At 37.2% G+C, this 21,361-nt stretch overlaps 1 protein-coding gene across 1 annotated transcript; it reads left to right on the top strand.

The window, feature by feature from the left end:
• The first annotated feature begins 9,006 nt into the window (after positions 1-9,006).
• LOC125094392 (integumentary mucin C.1-like) lies at positions 9,007-17,283 on the top strand. The gene is made up of 4 exons (XM_047719978.1): positions 9,007-9,055; positions 11,219-11,318; positions 14,285-14,957; positions 17,113-17,283. The coding sequence occupies exons 2-3, from the start codon at positions 11,265-11,267 to the stop codon at positions 14,894-14,896; spliced, it is 666 nt and encodes a 221-aa protein (XP_047575934.1). The 5' UTR covers positions 9,007-9,055; positions 11,219-11,264; the 3' UTR covers positions 14,897-14,957; positions 17,113-17,283.
• The last annotated feature ends 4,078 nt before the right edge of the window (positions 17,284-21,361 follow it).

Genomic DNA, 21,361 nt, shown 5'->3' on the forward strand with positions numbered 1-21,361 from the left:
AAACCAAGGGGCTAAAAGATTATCAACATTAACAAGGAGAAAATTGGAGAGCCAACCTATATCTTCCTACATCTAATAAAAATATTAGCTAGTATTTATTATTTCCTTTATGTCAGACACTAAGTATTTTATTCAGTTTTCAGTTATAAAATATTTATTATGTACCTATCACATTCCAAGCACCTCAGAAGCCTCGTGAGGACACTATAGTGAGAACCAAATGATGCAGCCTCTGCCATCACGGAAATTAATCCACTGGGAAAGATAAATATTAAACAAATTCAAATAATCACACACAAAACAATGCCAACTACAGATTGTGATGTATCTTACAAACAAAAATAATAAGAGATTATAGCTGCAGTTTTCACACAAATTTAAATCCAGGGAAGTTGTCTCTGAGAAAGTGAGATTTAAGCTAAAGATCTAAAAATGTGAAGAGATTAGGACACAATATGCCCTAAGCCCTGAGACTAGAAATGGCCCAAGTTTCTCAAGGAAATGAACAGACTATTGTTGTGCCTGAGTTTTCATGACCGAGAGACCACAAAGGAGCCAAGCACCGATGCAATCACACGAGGGTTTATTTGACAAGCTTAAGCTTGGGCCCAAGTATACCCAATGCAGCGGAGTAGGGACTTGGACCCCGAGCTTTGTTAAGGCAGGGGTATTTATGGGTTCCTGTTACTAAAGCAGGGTGGGGATTCCTGGAAACAAAGCAGGATGGGGGTTACTAAAGCAGGGTGGGGGAAAGTTCGGCCCTTGGGCACAGGGGTCTGAGATGGCCGCCGGAGCTAAGATGGCTGTACTTATGCTAAAGCTAAGCCTGAGGTGGGATGGCCTTGATTTTCTCAGCCTCCACATTTCCCCCTGAACAATTTTGACCCTTAAATCTTTAAGGTTGTTGGAGGTGGAAGGTCTCACCTTCTGTAACTTCTTCCTGCTGAGTAGGGGCGTAGAGTTGTCCCTACCTACTCAGGTCAACATTGATCAGTTGGGGAATGTATAGGCGAGTTATGAAAGACAGAGGCAGCTGAGTCCAGGGGTTTAAATCAATCATTAAAGGAGAGAGGGACTGTTTAAAGTGCTAACCTGAGTAGGTCAGAACCCAAGAAATATTTTGTGATAATCTGGAACATCAAAATGGCTGCACTTATGTCAGGGCTAGACTCGAGATGGGTCCAGCCTTGTTTTTCTTGGCCTCCACACTATGTGATGGAGCATGTCATCAGTTGAAAAATAACTCAGGTTGAAACTAAAAAAGTAGGTAAGAAAAAAAATCATGTGGTGCTTGTTGAAAGCTTTTAAAAGGTTTTAAAAATTTTGCCCTCAAAACAACCTTAGTACTGAGATAGGTAGCAGGCTGAATAGCATTATCATTTTATAAGCTGCAACCATAGTTTCTTTCAGGGACTTTGTTTAGAAAATAGTGTGATCTTCCCCTTTGACTGAGAGATACAAGGCCCTGAGACGTGAACTAGACTAAAACAATGAAAGCAATTAAAAAGATAATGTGCTTGGGGCCCCTGGGTGGCTCAGTCCATTAAGCACCGCCTTTGGCTCATGTCAGGATGGGAGGGGGTGGTGCTGGAATAGAGCACACATCCAGCTCCCTGTTCAGTGGGGAGTCTGCTTCTCCCTCTCCCTCTACCTCTCCCCCTCTTGTGCTCTCTCTCTTGCTTGCTTTCTCTCTCTCAAGTAAATAAAATTAAAAAAAAAAAAAAATATATATATATATATATATATGTATGTATCTATTAACATAAGATAATGGGTAATTTACAGATAAGTCTAGACAATGATAGGAGAAACACAACTCGTTGACAACTGGCTCGAGTCCAGAAAGAAGAGTCCCCAGTATTGTATGTTAACTATACTTCAATTAAAAAACAAAATAAAATATAATAAAAACATGACTAGTGAGATTATTGGTGGCCAGTGGACATCAGACTTTTCAAAGAATGGATGCCTAATAATCAATTTTAAATTGTGCAACTTCATAATAAAGTTTCTCCTTTATTTCATTAAACTCTGAAATTTCATTAAACATATAAAAGAAACAAGGTCTTTAATATGCGATTCCTGAGGAAAGAAATTGGTGGACCTGAGGAGAAACAGCTAAGACACTGGATTAAGGAATGCATGTGAAACAGTCTAATCCCAAATATACGAAATAGCGTTGACCCTAGAAAGGAGTGTGGGGCATACAGTTGGGGAACATTTGGGCTAGTCTTATTTTACTGATGACCAAAGTAAAAACTGAGAAAAGCCACTGGACCAAGATAACCAAGCCAGTAAGTGGCAAAGCTTAGCTCTCTAGATCTGCATGACTCTAAATCCCAAGTTCAGAGTCACACAGCTTTGTGTGAATTGTTCAACAATGAATCATTCTCAATTTATCACCCTCCTCCTTTCTCTATTTCCACTCACGCTCCCTTCTTTAAGTCTGCCTGCAATCCTATAACATGCAATCCACCTCTGTCCTTCTTTCATAAAGGGCTAATTATGCAGAAATGTCCTCATCTTTCTTCTCCAGCCCTTTACTGGCTCCTTAATGTCTTTAAGATAAAGTCCAAACTCTTCTGCAAGGCATACAAGCGTCTCCGTGCTTTTTCCTCTGCCCACCTTTTTCCTCAACCCACCTTCACTTCTGCCCTCCCTTCACACACTACACTCTATCTACACAAGGTACTAAATGGATACTCCCTGAGAGCCGGGATCCAGGACTGACTACTGAATTAAAAGAGTACCTAGTAGATAGGGAAAACTCAGTAAACGTTTATAAATGAAGAAATGAGAGGAATTAAAGTTTCATTAATGTGAGTGACATCTGTTTTTGACCTAGCTTCTAAGCCCTGCCTGTCATAAAATTTTCTTTGTAATACACGCTGATTTTCTTTGTTTTGCAACTCTTTCCCTTTCACACATGTTGGAGATAGACCACACCCCCAACTCCAGGAACAAGCTAATTATTCCGTGTCCAATACAGCTTGCCACAGTCATTCAAGGATAAGCACATAAACCAAACAGAGCAAAGAGGACATTTTGTGGAAAATCAGCTTTCAGAAGAAACATGGGTCTGGAAACATTTAGTGCAAGGAGCTTCTGGAGCCATCTAGGGATCGCAAGGAGGCACACTGCTAAAAATAAAACCAACACCGAAGAAATACAAGGCAAGAAATATAAAGAACGGAGTTCTAGTCACATGATATATCAAGCCTTCACAGAACAAGCCTGGTCTGCTTATGTACCTGAGATAATACATTTTCCATTCTCGTTAAATGAGTTTGGGTTGAGATTTCTGTTGGTTAAAACTGAAGTATCCTCATAACTAAGAACCCAAACAGTCTCAAGCCCCTGCATCTTTTTTCATCATACTCTCTGTCCCTAGAATTCTCTGCAGTATCACATGCACTTCTTAACCATCCTTCAAGACTCACCTCAACTGTTACCTTCTCTAACCACCCCTTCTCTAACTCACCATACATAATCTTTAGTAATATCACTTATAATACTTCACTATATTTGATAAAAGATACTCCTGAGCCACAAGATAATCCTATCCATAGTTTCCTCTGACACAAGCTACTTCTGTCCAAAGTTCCTCTCCGCCTTAGTGTAACACCTGTTCATAATCCATACTGTAACTCTTAACCACAGCTATCCCTACCCTGTGACATAAACCTCTCTTCCATGTTTTAAGGAATCCTTGATCCAGTTTGAGAGTGAAAGAACCAATTATAAAATGAAAGGACCCCTGACCACAAAGAAAGACCATCTTCCTAAAGAGATGCTGTACATAAGGATGCATTAAAGAACATGTGTAACTTCAAGGTACCAAGAAGACTAGGGAATTGGGCCAGTATGTGTGTAATATGTGTGCTTGCCCAATTCTTCCTGTTGCAGACTAGAAACAAATAAATGATACGTGAATTAAATCTTGAGTCTGCAGTCTATTTCCACAACACTATTGGTATGTTCTTTTGCATTCTTCACATACACTTCAAAGATAACAGAAATCTAAAAGTGGCATTCCCCTTCCCTCAAGTTTCTCTTCTAATATTCTCTATCTTAAGCAAAAGACACCATCTGCACATCTGTCCAAGTCAGAAACGGGGACTCTTCTTTCTCGTCCCTCTCTCTCATTCCCCACGTGCAACAGAAACAGAGTTTTCACCTCTGGGCCCTCAGGAATTCACTTGCCTCCATTCTTACAAGTCTACCTTATCCCACGTTTTATCAAGCAAAACTAACATGTAATAGCACAAATTGATTATGCCACTTCCATACCTAAAATGCTCCATACACAAAATGCTCCAGTGACTTCCCACCAACAAGAGTCCAAAATAGTCTAAAATCACTTTGCTATTTATCAGGTTCTCCACAACCAGGACATTGTTAATCTATGCAGCCTTATGATACGCTACTTTCAACTTCTGCTCTTAAATCTTGGTTTCTTTAGAGCATCAAACTAAATCTTGTCACAGGATCACTGAAAACACTATACTCTTCCTGAGACATTCTCAAAATCCCCTAAATGTTATTTCCTCCAAGCATGTAAGTTTCTATATTCTCCCATCATGTTGCCTCATGGTACAAAATACCTTGCTTTACGTAACACACATAATTTTTCAAGTTGCTTGTTGAGTTCCTAGGAAGGCTGTAACATATCACCACACACGAGATGGCTTAAAAAAAATTTATTCTCCCACAGTTCTGAAGGTTAGAAGTCTGAAATTAAGGTGTCAGAAAGGCCATTGCTCTCTGACAGCTCAAGGAGAGGATCTTTTCTTCCTTCTTTCAGCTTCTGGTGGTTGCTAGCAATCCCTGACTCTCTTTGGCTTCAGACACATCACTACAATTTCTACCTCCCTTATCACACGATATTCTCTTGTGTGTCTCCATGTTCAAATGTCTCCCCACTTATAAGGATACCCTTATGATCCCAGTCATAGGATTAAGAACCTTAATCCAAATATGACTGTCTCTTAACTTGGTTACATTTGCAAAGACTCCATGTCTAAATAAGGTCATGTTCTTAGGTGCTGGGAGTTAGGAGCCCAACATATTTGGGGGCAGGGAAAAGACACAATTCAACATACAGTGCCTGCTTAAAGTTTCTCTTCCTTATTGTATGTTTGATAAATAAGAAGATCACATAATTTATCATCAAAACCAAAATACTTTTGAGCAAAAAGAACGCAGTATTAATAATGACCCCACAACAGACATAAACTAGAGTGTCTTGAGTAAACAGAGCTCATCATCCCATCCTAATTAAATGAAAGAGTGAAAGGTGATTTCACTTATTAGGCTATGAACACTCTCAGATGAAAGATAGTATGACTTGGATACTTAGAGATAAATATGAGTTTACCAGGACAAGAGGGATCACTGGCTTTCAAACTGAGGGAAGGAAGGGCAAGGGCAAAAATCCAGAAGCATAAAAATAGAGTTGACCCTTGAACAACACAGCTTTTAACTGCATAGGTTCACTTACATGTGTATTTTTTTTTTGTAAATACAGCACAGTACTGTAAATGTATTTTCTCTTCCTTATGATTTCCTTAACATTTTCTTTGCTCTAGCTTACTTTAAGAATATGCTATATAGGGGCACCTAGGTGGCACAGTGGGTTAAAGCCTCTGCCTTCGGCTCGGGTCATGATCCCAGGGTCCTGGGATCGAGCCCCGAATCGGGCTCTCTGCTCAGCAGGGAGCCTGCTTCCTCCTCTCTCTCTCTCTCTGCCTGCCTCTCTGCTTACTTGTGATCTCTGCCTGTCAAATAAATAATAAAATCTTTAAAAAAAAAAAGAATATGCTATATAATACATATAACATAAAAAATAAGTGTTAATTGACTGTTTATCAGTAAGACTTCACCAGCAGGCTATTAGCAGTTAAGTTTTGGGGGAATAAAAAGTTCTACATGGATTTTTGTGTGGGGTGCGGGCATCCCAACCCCCACATTGTTCAAGGGTCAACTGTACTTGATGTGCCCAATAATACTGAAATAAGTTTACGGCAAAGAGAATCTGAGAGAGAATGGTTAATAGATACACCAAGTTGTGACTGATATTACAGCCTCACAAAAGCAAAAATAATCAAAATGTGTCAGACTATTATGTATCAGTCAGGATTCCCCAGAGAAACAGAACCAACGATGGATGGATGGATGGATGGATGGATGGATGGAGATAGATAACATTTTAAGAAATTGGCTCATTAATTGTGTATACTAGCAAGTTCAGAACCCAAAGCACCAATTAGTAGGTTAGAAATTCAGGTTAAGAGCTGATGTTGCAATCCTGAGTTCAAAATCCACAAGGCAAGACTTCAGGCTGGAAACTCAGACAGTGTTCTCTGTTTCCGTCTCTAGGGAGAATTCTTTCTTTTTTAGGAAACTTCAGTCTTCGCTCCTTAGTTAATTAAATGAAGCTCAACCACATTATGGAAGGTAATCTGCTTAAAGTCAACTGCTCATAAATGTTAATCACATCTATAAAATACCTTTACAGCAACATCTGGACTAGCATTTGACATAGAACTAGGCATCAGAACCAAGGCAAGTTAACATAAAATTAACCATCACATCATGTGTTAGCAACTTCGAGTTAAAATTTCACGTAACAGTGCACCTGGGTAGCTCAGTCAGTTGTTTCTGACTCTTAGTTTCAGCTCAGGTCATGATCTCCAGGTCATGGAAGATTGAACCACTTGGGACTCTACTCAGTGTGAAGTCTGCTTCAGATTCTTTCTCCCTCTCCCTCTGCCCCTTCTCCACTCATGCTCACACACATACTCACTCTCTCCTAAATTAATAAAATCTTTAAAAAAAAATTCACATTATAGCTCATATTTCCTAAGCTAATTTCACAAGAATTCGTGGCCTTTAAACATTTTTTATTTATATGAGAAAGAGAGAGAGAGAGAGTGAAAGAACAAGAGTGAGAGCACAAGCAGGGGGAACAGCAGCGGGAGAGGGAGAAACAGACTCCATGCTGAGTAGGGAGCCTAATGCAGAGCTCGATCCCAGGACCCTGAAATCATGACCTGAGCCAAAGGCAGATGCTCTACTGACTGAGTCACCCAGGCCCGAATTCATGGGTTTTTTTTTTTTTTTTTTTTTTTTTTTTTTTTTTTTTTTTTTTTTTTGCAGGAGATGAGCTAAAAAAAGGGTTTCAGGGTAAAATGTATTGTGGAAATGTTGGAGTTACTATGAGAATATATATATGAAGTGTTCATGGAGCTCCAGTAAACATCTCTAGGAACTAGTGCTCTATGTAACACAGTTTGGGGAATGCTGTTGTATAAAATGGGAGGCATCAAAAGTTTTACATTAATTGTGCTTTAGAATGATTATTTTGGTGGAAAAGTAAAGGTTGGACTGGGGATGTAAAGGAAGCAAGAAGCAGAGAGACAAGAAAGTAGAGTAGAAATCAGTAAGAATAATTGTCAATATCAATTATCAATATGAGTGTATTCCATTTGTATGGAGTGTATTAACCAGAATGATAATCAAATGAGTACAGATTTACCAGTTGATCAAGACATAAAAATGCCTAAGATAGTTCTCTGTCTACAGCCTAATCACTCTAATAATTAATCAAAAATTTTCCCAACAGAAGTCAAACATACTTAAAAATATTTAGTACAAACATACTTGAAAATTTTAACAAATAAAAGAATAAAGGCTGTGAAGATAAACAAATCTGGGTTAAAATACTGGTTCTTCAAACTATAAGCTAGCTATTTGCTCAAGTCTCAGTCTCTTCATGTACAAAATTATAATATATGTAAAAGCACACAGATCTAGGTGTTCATCTTGATTTGGATTTTAGGTTGCCCTCACTGTAATGAGTTATCCTAGAAACCAAAACAATATGTGAACAAACTGAAAAACCAATAATCGAGAGACACTGTGTCCAGTGGCCTCAAATTCACCTTTAAGAGAAAAAGTCTAGAGGTTCTCATTTGATCTTCAATTCATCACTGGGTCAATTAACGCCAAGAAGACATATCATTGTTAACTGCTAACTTAAAAGAAAAGCATTACAAATCCCATTATCCACCAGTAGACCTTCCTTGTGTAAGTACATGATGTTTACCTATCCTTCTGGTGATGGAAGGACATTTTCAGGGAAGTAAAACGTACATCAAAGTAAATGACAAATTACTACAACACTCACATTTTGTATTATGCAGTGATCGGTATGTTTCTTCTGAACAAGATAATTGCTGTGGTACCTAATATATCTTACTTGACAATTTAATTACAGAATTATTAGTCTTGATGTTGGCACATTAAGTGGTGTCAAAATGGTCCACTAGCTACCTTTTTCTCATTTTTATATCCAGAAAGACAAGAAAAGAATATAATGCTTGCAGCTGCCCTCCAACGACTAATGTTTAAAGTTGAGTTCATTTTTAATTAATTTTAATTTTAATTTTAATGTTTAAAGTTGAGTTCATTTATAATTTCTAAAAACTAACTTTTAGGAATGAAGTATTTTATCTTAAAAAGCTAAAGATGGACACAAAAGAAGCTTCTATCTTCAAATACCTTCTGCCAACTCAGAATCCACAAAACTATCTAACAGCAGTAAGGTAAATAAATATAAACAGCACTCTTAATTATGAAAGCGTTCACAGACCTAGGGCTTATAGTCAAGTTTCAATAATTACTGCTTTGATACTAAAATGTCAAGTTACGTAAGAAAACATCCGAAATAAAGGAAAGAAACTGGCTCAGAGTATTATCTTTAAATTATAAAGAATAAGCATTCAGTTCTTCTGGTGCACAGTTAATTAGCCATGATGTTTCTGAGAGAAATGAAAAGGAAAAATGTCAACTTCTGAAGATTAGAACACTCCATTTTTTGCTTCAGGAAACAGTTTGGATTAGCTCAGAAGCAAATGCTAAAATAATAATAATGATAATATTTTGCTTAGCAATAGGAACAAAATAGAAAGGATAAAGACAAGGGGGAAAAAATTCCTTTATAAGGCACGAATCACCTGCACTTTCTCCAAGCTTCCAGACTTCAGAACCTGAGGTAAGGCTGACATTGCTGGACAAGCAGAAAGAGGATCCCTTGTTATTGTATCTTTTCTAAATTTTTGAAGACTTAAATTAATTTTCCTTAGACTTTGATTATATCTAGTAATTTCTAACTACTATAATCACCATAGGATCTTCAGTTTCTAATTAGTGTAATTATCATGAGATCTCAAACTGTTTTCCACACAATTCCAACAGACAATGCCTTTGAAAGAATATATCATAATAGAAAATAAATGGAAATGCTTTAATAAACTCATTAATCTTTAAGTTCTATCCACTTATATATTACTAAAATGTTAGCAATTTCAGTAAATATAGTAATAATAAAAATAGCTTGTCCTCTGGAATCCCGGTTTTAAAGTGGTCCCCTTTTAGATATGAACCCATATTTTAGTTTTGTACATATAAAAATTAAAGTGTTTTCAGCGGGAAGAACATATATTTAAATAAGTTGTGTAAGAACTGATTTTTTAAAAATCTTTATTACTTGAAATGTTTCCATTCCATTTATCTCTTCTATTACAAAGGGAAGGGCATATAAATATCTAAATGTGCTTTATATTTTGCTTGAGATTGCAACCATTTCACATATGAGGAAACATTTATTAATCTGGTTTTCTATTCCTCTTCTAGGGAGTATTGGGATGTGACAGTTTTGTCAAATAAATTAATCGTTCCATTTTAAAGGCAGAACCTGGGCCTCAGATAGGCTAAATTATGTGACCAGGGTTTGGCAACTGAAGCTCAACTCCAGTGACTATTAATCCAGTGTTCTTTCCTTTCAAATCAAAAGAAGATGCCCTAATAAATAAAATCATTGTAAAAAGACAGTAATTCTCCATGAGTTATGTTATAGCTATCGTGTTTTTAAAGATTAAAAAAACAGTCACGTTTGAACCTGAGATTTTGTAAGTAGAAATAATCAGCCATTAATTCCTCTACTTAGCTACTTTTCTTCTTTGGGAGAGGAATCAGATAAATGGATAGTAACTAAACAATAATTCATTACTGAAGTATGACATATGAATGCAAACTTATGAAGAAAGGATAATGTTATAACAGCCTTCAAAGAACTGCAATTGGAGAGGTTTGGGTTTGGGTTGTTTATTTTACATTTCCTTTAAATACGAGATCATACCAAAATAAAAAGTTTAACAGAAATTTCAAATTTCTAACAGTTACTCAGATAATAAAAGTAAGACTAATGACAAGATTAATAAAAAATATCTGAAATTTCTACCTATCGCATTTTTAAGTTAACATCTAAAATGTTTTGTCTGAAGTCTTAAGTGGGTAAGGGCAAAATCAGAGCCAGAAGACTATTGTAATGGCAATTTCTCAGTGTCTTTTCTGTGTTTAAATTATAAACTCAACAAAAAACCATAAAATTTTATTAACAGAAAATCCACATGTAAATTAAACCATCATATCACACTATTTTATCTTTCACTTACATTTTCCTGTCTTGTCTATTTGGGTAATTTACATACAGTATAGTATTTAAACTTTTCACTTGTGTTATCTGGATAATTAACATTATAGTATGGTAGTTAAACTTTTCACTTATCATTATAACAAGTATTTTTTTTATTTCTATCAAGTCTTCATGATTATCAGTATCTGTATTTTTTTAACTTATAACACTAAAATGGTTTAAAATTTTTTTTCTCCTAATTAATTTATCAAAGATAATTCTCAAGACAGGTTCTTTGCATTAAAGGTATAAACATTTTCATCTTTTGCATGTTGTCAGACTGTTTTTCAAAAAAATTATTTCAATTAACAGAACCAATGGTTGTATGCAAGGATATCAACCTCGCCATCTTGATCATAATTTGGTTACATCTTCTCAAATAACTCTTCAGTAATTGTAAAATAGCAGCTCAAAAAAGAAGTTCTTTATGTTTTCTTAACCATTAATGGGACAAGGACTAACTTTTGCCCACATCTTTGCCTACTACATGTATTACCACTGGAGTTCATTATTTATAATGTTTGCACATTTAGGTTGGACTATTCTTTTAAGTTTGAAAATTTTTTTATATCATAGATATAATATATGCCATAGATGTGCCTTAACATGCATGAATGCTTTTCCTTTGGTTAAAATTTAGCAAAAACAAAATATTTCTTTTATTCTCCCACCAACAACAAGGCATCATCTTTTGCTGTCTACTTCCAGAAGACATTAAGGTATTAAAATGAAGGCTCTCGTTTTGATTGCTGTCATCTTGACTTTCACTGCTTACTTCTTGGTAAATATCAAATATCTTTACCTATGTCTATTTTCTTACTTAGTTCTTTTTTTTTTTAAGATTTTATTTATTTATTTGTTAGAGAGAGAGAGAGAGAGAGAGCATGAGCACAGGCAGACAGAGTGGTAGGCAGAGGCAGAGGGAGAAGCAGGCTCCCCGCTGAGCAAGGAGCCCGATGTGGGACTTGATCCCAGGACGCTGGAATCATGACCTGAGCCGAAGGCAGCCGCTTAACCAACTGAGCCACCCAGGCTCTTACTTAGTTCTTAATCATAAAATTTATTGTCTTAGGTCAACACAGCTTTATACCACACAACCTTTGTTTAATTTTATTTTTGCCTAAGACCTTAACTTTCTTTATGATCTTTTGTTGACCCTAGGATACACTCAACATTTTTTTCCACGTTTGTAGTCTTTAGAATTCCCACATGTGAAAGTAAGATATTATAGTGTTATGAGTTTAAATTGTGTATTCTGATTCCACCTCTGCAATAACATTCTTGAACAGCATTTAGTCGTTGGTAAGCTCCCTGAAAAGAAAGATGTGTGAAGAAAACTGAATATAGGAAACACTATAAAAAAGATTTTTAACCATATACGGGATTTTACATGGATCAAAAAAATCAAGAAATTCTAGACATGATATATAACTTTTCAAGCAAGAGCATGTGCTTACTAACCTCTTAAGATTTTTAGATTTGTTCACCTAAAGCTCACACCTTAGTTACATTATCTAAAGGGTAGGTTACATTATCTAACACCTATTGCTCTAAATTTAATCCAGTATTATTTCATGAACAACCAATGTGTTATGAACACTGCTAACACAAGTGCCTCTTCCTTGTTCTTCCATGCTAAAACGTAGCAAGGGGGAATTTCCATCCAGTGAAAAACCCTATGCCAGAGCTCTGTGAATTACCCATTTTTCTCTCCCCAAATCACAGGCTGGTTTTTCCTCATATCAAGTCATAAAGACACTGGTTCCTCAGTGGTCCCCTGGGTTGGCACCTGAGTAAATGATAGTTACTATGATAAAAGGAGCCACGTCTTCTACTACCTATAAACTGGTTAGCAACATACTCATGAGAATGTAGAGGGACAGGAACACTTTTGTCTAATGACCTCCAGAAAAACCAATTATCTTTATTTTATGAACTGTGTGCTTAAAATGTTATAAGGTCCCTCACATTTAACAATGACACTCAAAATTCTATAACTGTATTCCATTCTATCACCTAACCTGACCAGATATATTACCCTCAAACAACTTACAATCAGTATTCTCAAATGCCATATATGTTCTGGGTCTAATTTTTTAAAATATACTTCTATTCTCCATTTCCATTTTAGGCAGCTGATGCACATAAGCAAAAAAGCTCCAGGGTAAGTTTTTATATTTCTAGTTATCTTTTTATATTTTCATTCACAATGACAAAAGTTAGTTGTGTCTAAAGAATTGATAAGGTACAGTTTCTTTTATTCCTAACCTAAGAAAATGTTGAGAGTCCCTCAGTGGGAATAGTTCTGTGAACACCAAAACCTTGCCTCAACTGCCAACCTCTTTGATACATATGAATCTTCAATGGAAATAAGGCAACTTGGCATATAAAAGCAATTTTACCTAGCCTTCAGTACCAAAAACTATCTACACTATCTACATTTGCTTGTTCAGTATAAATATCTTTCTCTTTATAAATATTAATGGCCCTTTAATAAGGAACATTTCTTATGATCCTACAAAATTCAAAAAAGTAGTTTCTTTTCTCAAAATCAATGGTTTTCAATGGAAAAAAAAAGAAAATTCAGAATCATCTGGAAAGACTTTTCAAAATCACAAATCCCTGTTTCCACTCTCTGCCATTTTTAATTCTCATAATCCTCACTCCATGTCATAATGGAGGTGGGTGGCACAGCAGGGGGTGATAACTAAAATACTGTCACATCATCCCATTACATCTCCTACTCTCTCTTTTTCCCATACCAAGTACTCTCAATGAATCCTTAAAAACAAAACATTCTCCTGCTTCTAAAGCTGGGTAGACAGTGGAATAAACAATGTCTAGGTCTAGTGACCCAAATTGTGCTGATATTTAGAAGGAAAAAAAATTCTAAACCTACCTTGAAAGTTCATGGCAATTTTAGCAACTTATTTGTTCTTCATCATAAACTCAGGTATATGACTATTTCTTAGAATTGATTCACTCTGAAAACAAATATTTCACGAAGAGGCAGAAGGAATGTCATATTTAGAATCCTAAGAATTAGTTTCTGCCAGTGAAGACAAAATGAGAAGCAAGGCCCTAAATGGAAATCCTAAGGGAATGTCATGTTAAAAGTCCATATAACCAGAGACAATTAAAATAGTCCATGGCTTTGTTGTAATGAGGCTTTCACTGAGTACGTATGCACTGACCAATCTAAGGTTCTTCTAGCCTTTAATGTCTATGAGTTGGTACAAATGAGTCAACCATGTAGGTTCACAAAATATTCAATCAATCTCATATTCTGGGTCTACAAAAACAGCAATGCAAAGCTTCTGTAGTTTCCTTTTACTCTCTATTTAGAATAGTAAAATTCTGAAATATTAGTAAAATAGCATTATGCTCTTTTCCAGGATAAAAATTAGAACAGCATGCCCCAACAGGCTCTCCATGAAACACTAGTATAAATAAATGCTATCCACACACATACTCACATGCACTCTTTCATGGTGAAGTAAGTTTGGGAAATATTGCATACCCCCTGGATTTGCTAAATATTCATAGCATATTATATCAATAACTCTAATAAATCCTATAGTAAAAAAACATTTACTTCACTTAAATGTTTTCCACAGTTATTACTTAGGGAATGAAGTAAGAATATTTACACAAATATAACTGATAAAATATTTTTAAAGCCTGAGTTCAGGCTAGTTTATGCATCCCACCTGTATAAAACAACTGTGTTTTGCATTCTCTCTTAAGTCTGGTGAAAGTTCCGAAGAGCATTTTAAAGCATTTAAACAATTAAAGTCTAAGCTGTTGAGAGGATTTGCTGCAAAATTTGGACTAGGTCCTGGAAGACCAGGTGCTCACTTCGGTCATCATGAAGTCCCCGGAGGCCACCAACTCCATCCCCACCCCCATCATCCCCAATCCCCACATGGACCATCACCCAGACCTACATCACCACCTGAGAACATCGTCCATCCTACTTCTCAAGCATTATCAGCTCCTTCTAGTGCTCCTCCAACCGTAATTTACACCACTGCCGCTAATGCTGCCACCACCGCTGCTAATGCCGCAGCCACCACGGCCCCTGATGCCGCAGCCACCACCGCCGCTGCTGCCGCAGCCACCACCGCCCCTGATGCCGCAGCCACCACAGCCGCTGCTGCCGCAGCCACCACAGCCGCCGCTGCTGCCACCACCATGGCTTCCCCTGCCTTGGCCCAAAACACTGCAGGTGCTGTACCCAGCACTACGGCTTCCAGTGCCCAACAACCTGAAAACATCACCAGCGCCCCTGCGGCTGGCACCACCCCTGCCCCAACAGCCGACACCACTGCTGTCAACCTTCAGCAAGAGCAACAGTAAATTCCACAACTGTCCAAAATTACAGATGTACCAAACCGCAAGAAGACAGAGGCAGACCAAGGTAAACAATACTTTCCAAAATATTTTCTAACTAAATGAGTAACTGTAAGACATGTAGAAATAAGAACAGGGTGTTTTGTTTTATTTTTCCCATCCAAAAAAAAAGTTTCTGACTCTGCCATATGAGTTAGAAACTCTTAATCCTTTTTTATTTCAAAACTAAATTTGGGGGGTGCCTGGGTGGCTCAGTTGGTTAAGGGACCAACTCTTTCTTTTAAAAGATTTTATTTACTTATTTGACAGAGAGTCAGGGAAAGCCGGCGAGCACAAGCAGGGGACAGGCAGAACAGCAGAGGCAGGAGGAGAAGCAGGCTCCCCGCTAAGCAAAGAGCCTGACGCTGGGCTTGATCCCAGGACTTGATCCCAGGGCACTGGGACCACGACCTTAGCCAAAGGCAGATGCTTAGCCAACTAAGACACTCAGGCACCCCACGACCATCTCCTGATGCTGGCTCAGGTCATGATCTCAGGATCCTGACACCCACATGGGGCTCAGTGCTCGGCATGGGGCCTGCTTAAGTTTCTCTCTCTCCCTCTCCCTCTGCCTCCCCCCTCACCCCACCTTTCTCTCTCTCTCTCTCCTTTCTAAAAAACAAAAACAAAAAACAAACAAAAAAACTAAAAGCTAAATTTGGTCTTCTTGAGTTGATAGGTTGTATCTATAAACCTACTGCTAGCAGATTCCTACCAAAGAGAGAAACTGTTTTTTAAAAGTGTTTAAAAAGTTTAAACAGTTAAAAAGTGAAACAGTTCACTAATGTGGAGCGCCTGGGTGCCTCAGTCATTAAGTGTCGGTGGCCTTTGGCTCAGGTAATGATCCCGGAGTCCTGCCCTTGGGCTCCCTGCTCAGCAGGGAGCCTGCTTCTCCCTCTCCCACTCCCTCTGCTTGTGTTCCCTCTCTCACTGTCTCTCTGTCAAATAAATAAATAAAATCTTCAAAAAAAAAAAAAAAAGTCCACTAATGTGTATGTATTTGGCCTTCTGCTCCCAATGCTAAAATGGTTATTTCCCTGAAATAATCACTTACAATTAGCGCCTTAGTAAATAAAAGTTAATTTATACTTCGGTAAATTCCACAAAGTGTGCATTTGACATAGAGGAATGCTCTCCCCTCCTTCTTTCAGGACCTACCAACTTTAATAAGGCGAAAAAGGATAAAACATGTAACTAAAACATGTAATTAATGTAACTAATGAATCACTGAACACTATATCAAAAACTAATGATGTACTATATGTTGGCTAACTGAACATAATAAAAAAACATTTTAGCAAATACTACTAAGAATTGAAAATAAAAATCTAAACTAAATCACAACCCATAGAACTCTCTTCCATACTAACTGAAGCATACACATCATTATATAACATGATCCCTAAAAAACATCGAAAAAATTGGAGAATACCACATATTGCTCCTATTCCTAATATAGGTACTCCTAACTACAAAGATAAATGAGAATTATCCCAATTATAGAACATAAAAAGATACCAACTGCAGAACACTTAGAATAGTTCCAGTGCTGTTACTGCACTGAATAGTCCTTGTACTGACTCCCATTTAATACTCATAGCATCCTTGTAAAGCTGATTATCACTGGCTCCCTTTTAAAGAGGAGGAAACTGAAGCTGTGAGAATTTACAAGACTTTCCGAAGACAACAAAGTATAAATGGCAGACTAGTCTTCAAACTCAGATGCATCTAACTCGAAGTCCCAGCTTCTCATGTTTTTCCCAGCATTCAAACATTTTAAAACTGGATAGAGCTAGAGAGTATTATGCTAACTGAAATAAGTCAGTCAGAGATAGACAAATACCATATGATTTCACTCATATGTAGACAAAAGAAGGGGGAAAAAAGGAAAGAGAGAGGCAAACCAAGAAACAGACTCTTCACTATAGAGAACAAACTGATGGCTACCCCAGGCAGTGGTGGTGGAGGGATGGTTAAACAGGTGATGAGGGGTAAGGAGTGGACTTGTGATAAGCACTGGGTGTTTTGTGGAAGTGCTGAACTACCAAACTGTAGGCCTAAAACTAATATTACACTGTGCATTAGCTAACTGGAATTTAAATAAAAATTTTTTAAAAATTGAAGAAGAAAGAGCTTATATACTTTTAATGAATGGCTCATGGTATTTTGTTTTGTTTTTACAGATCCTGAAAAACTGAATATTGATATATTATGATCACCTTCTCTCACCGTTTCAATTTTAACAAAAATACAGGAGAAGATACAAAAATAAAGGGATGTGGGTTCTTAGTGCTTCTTCTTCAGTTTTGTTATACTGTACAAACTTCCAAAGATAACCTGATTTATGCATTTGATCACATGTGTGTTGGTTTCCTCTTCATTTCTTGGTTGAGTGGCAGGAATATTACTGGCACCTTCATTCTTTTAGATGGTTCTATAACACACAAAGTATGTGTCCAGAGAAAAAATGTAAATATTTCACAGGCCAAAAAAAAAAATTGTTTGAAGTCCCTCTATATAACATCATGTTAAAATATTACAAAGTTTAGAAATGGCTTTTCTTTCTGACATAAAATACCAGTGCATTTAGACATAACAAAGTAATTACATGTAAATAATTTGTAAAAACTATAATTTATAAATATAAACTATGATAAAAGTTATAAAGAAATGATACAAAAGTAATCCTATTTTCAAAGAGATCATAGTCTAGTAGGACATATTTTCCAGAAGCATAGAAAGAATAAGCTAAATTTCTATAAAACCTATAGAGATCTACAGATATTCTTTTTCTGAATATTTCAAACAGTATTCCTTCATCTAAAGAGGTTATTTTCTCTAGAGATTGTCCAACTGACATTTTGTACCATTCCATGAATCACTTCACCCAAAATATATTAAATAATTTCTAGTTGATAAATTAATTCATCCAAGTGATTTAGTAAAATTTACCTAGATCTAGGTCAGGGAACAGAAGAATATAAATATAAACTCAATCACTTAGTCCTCAAAGGTTCAAGTGGCAAAGATAGAAAAAAGGCAAATAACTAAATTGCATAAGGAATCTATAGTAAATACTATATCCAAAGGCACAAACAATAATGAGCAAACAGGAGAGGAGATATTTATTCCCCTTTGGGAAGAGCGAACATTTATAGAAAACCTATTGTGGATAAGCTATTATAGGAGACAGATAATCACAAAGTCTTGGTATGAAGGTTAATTCGAAGTGACTTGAGTGACCTGAAGTGATTTTAGTAGCTAAGGACACACAACCCAGTCCTGAAGAAGTAGGAAGCAAAGGTTAAGATGGTAATTAACTGTGATGAAGTCCATACAGAAATGATCCCCAAAAACGTTGTACTGAATCTCACTGAGGAGACTTTTTTTTTTAAGATTTCATGGAAGACATGAAAATCATGAAGGAATGATTTCAACAGGCAGGAAAAAAGAAGAAGCCTCAAGGCTAGATAAAAACACGGCAAATGCATGAAGGCAAGAGAGCAAATAGCATTCACATCCAAACGCCCAAACATTTACTAAGTGAACATAATACGCCAGGCTTACGGTTCTGGGAATTCAAAAATGGATAAAATACATAACACACTGTCAGGATGTTCCTAGTCCCACTAATCAGACATTGGCCGTGAATACAGGACACATCTAGAAACACAGATATCAGAATGGTAAATTATCATATTATCAAGGAGCAAGATTAGGAGTTTGGATTAATTCTAAAGAAAAGAGAGAAATAGGGGTGCCTGGCAGCTCCCCAGGTTAAGTGCCCTACCCGTGGCTGCTTGGTTTTGGTTCAGGTCATGATCTCAGGTCCCTCTCTCTCTCTTTCTCTAATAAATATAATTAAATCTTTTTTAAAAATAAAGAGAATTAATAAAGGTTTCGACACAAAATACTACTATAGAAAATATCTTATAAATAATAAAAAACATTTGATTTCTTACATGTGCCAAACTCTGTTCTAAAAGCTAACATAAAATACCATAACCCTATAAAATAATAATATTGACACACCAGAGATAGGGAAACTGAGGCACATAGAGGTTAATCAACTACCCAAAGACACAGAGTAGGTAAATGAAGAGCAGGCATTCAAACTTAACTAGCCTAGCCCACTCTCTGAACTTCTCCTGCCAAAAATGTCTAGGACATCGAAAATGAAGAAACAAATTAGGAATCTATTGTAATGAGCCAGTCAGCTTTGTGTTCTGTTTATCCTGGAGTCGTATAAGGAAAAGTTTCATTCAACTAGGATTGCACAAACTCCACATTAATGTCATTCATAGTGTCTTTATCATCAGCAATAGCTTAGAGCACATTTTTTTAATTCATTTTTTTAATTTTTTAATAAACATATAATGTATTTTTATCCCCAGGGGTACAGGTATGTAAATCGCCAGGTTTACTTCACAGCACTCACCATAGCACATACCCTCTCCAATGTCCATAACCCCACTCCCATCTCCGGGCCCCCCTCCCCCCAGCAACCCTCAGTTTGTTTTGTGAGATTAAGAGTCGCTTAAGCACATTTCTTTTTTTTTAATATTTTGTTTATTTATTTGATAGAGAAATCACAAGCAGGCAGAGCAGTAGGCAGAGAGAGGGGGAAGCAGGCTCCCTGCTTAGCAGAGAGCCCGATTCGGGGCTCGATCCCAGGACTCTGGGATCATGACCTGAGCTGAAAGCAGAGGCTTAACGCACTGAGCCACCCAGGCGCCCCAGCACATTTCTTTTTAATCACAATTTCCCCTATATTTTTATTATTGTACAATGAAAACAAGAGAGAAAGGAGGAGGAGAAGTGAGAGGGAGCAGAACTGGAGGGAGAAAAGCAGAAGAAAGAGGAGGAGCACTAAAGGTAGAATCATAAGAGAAACCCATACTTAAATCAGAAGAAAGCAAGCAAGAACAGTAGATAGAAAAGGAGCAATTAGAGGTGAGAGAACTAAAAGACTTTTCATAAAAGCCAAAAGTAGAAAAACATTTCAGAATGCTTAAACACTTCTTTAAAAAGAAGAAGAAAAAATGAGAAGTACAAGAAGCTCATGAACAAGATGTTTAGAAACGAGTCTCAATATTGTCCAAATTATAAAAAAGTTAAAAGGTGAAAAGTGGGTGGAGTTATTCTTAGAAAAAAATGTATCATAAACCTTAAGTGGTGACTGTGGAAGCAGCTGAAACTTCAGAAGTGTTCCTGTTCTCTGGGCTGTTGAACGCAAAGGCCCAGTAGGAACAGGATCCCATCACCCGGGGAGGATGGGGTGGGGGGGCAGGGTGTAGATTATGAGCAATGAAAGAAAGTAACCCTCAACTCCCCTTCCTGCCTCAGGGGATTATTAGCACAAACATCCTGCTCTTTCCTTATCCCCTGCCTCTTGCTGGAGTAGGGGAGGGTGCAGGCCTGCTTTCTGGCATCAAGATAATTGCCATCTCTTTGTATTCCTTCCTCATGCTCTGATACATCTGTCCTTGCTTTTCTGGTTAAAAATGATAATAATAATAAATAAATTAAAAAAATAAAAGCTATGTGCAGAATTCAGCTGCTGCTACTTTCCCTTGTAGAGGCAGCCCTGCAGGGCCACTCAGATTGGTGTCTGAGAGCTTTATTTCTGCATCTAACTACAAAGTGAGTAAGCAACAAAAGAGGCTTTGCATTAAAGAGACCAAAAGAGAGAGGCAGATGGCTCGAAAAAGTAACCCAGTCAAAAGCATAATTCTGTGTTACAAAAGATGAATTGGGAATTATATCCAGTTGAAAATGAGAAATTGAATGTTTAATTTTTAAAAGGTGATAATAAAATATCCCAGAGAAAGCAGAAGGAATCAGGCTTTCTAAGAAAACTGCTTCTTTACAAGAAACAAATGGGTCTCTCCTAAGTGGAAGCTAGTGATCTTTCCTCCACCCTCAATCACAAGGAAATAAGGTGGATTTATCATTCTCTTGGCTGCGACTTCCCAACTGTGGCAGGTGGTACTAATGTCCCTAATAATTTATTTCCACTTTCCTTACAAAAAGAGGATTTTACATTTCCATTCATTGCCATAAGGGTTGCAAGGCAGTCCCTCCCCGCCCCCCCCCCCACCCCTTGCAGAATATACCTCCCTATCTCATTGCCAGGCTTGGCACTATGACCTGCGCTGGCTGCTGAAATGTGAACTCAAGTCATGGTAGGCAGATTAAAGGCAGGAATTCTATCACACCTGCTCTTGTGCTGTTTTCCTTTCTACTATAAGAGCTGTGTGTCCTAAATAGAGACTGCTTCTTCAACCTGGTCCTGGAATGAGAAGATACACATAGTGGAGTGGCAGACAGATCCTGCCAACAGTTGCCAACATGTGACATGAAGGAAGTATTTGTTTTTGTTAGACATTATGATTTGATGGTTGTTGTTATTGCAGTAAAGTCAACTTGCAC

Source organism: Lutra lutra, chromosome 2, assembly GCF_902655055.1.
Source record: "Lutra lutra chromosome 2, mLutLut1.2, whole genome shotgun sequence".
Classification (NCBI taxonomy): domain Eukaryota; kingdom Metazoa; phylum Chordata; class Mammalia; order Carnivora; family Mustelidae; genus Lutra; species Lutra lutra.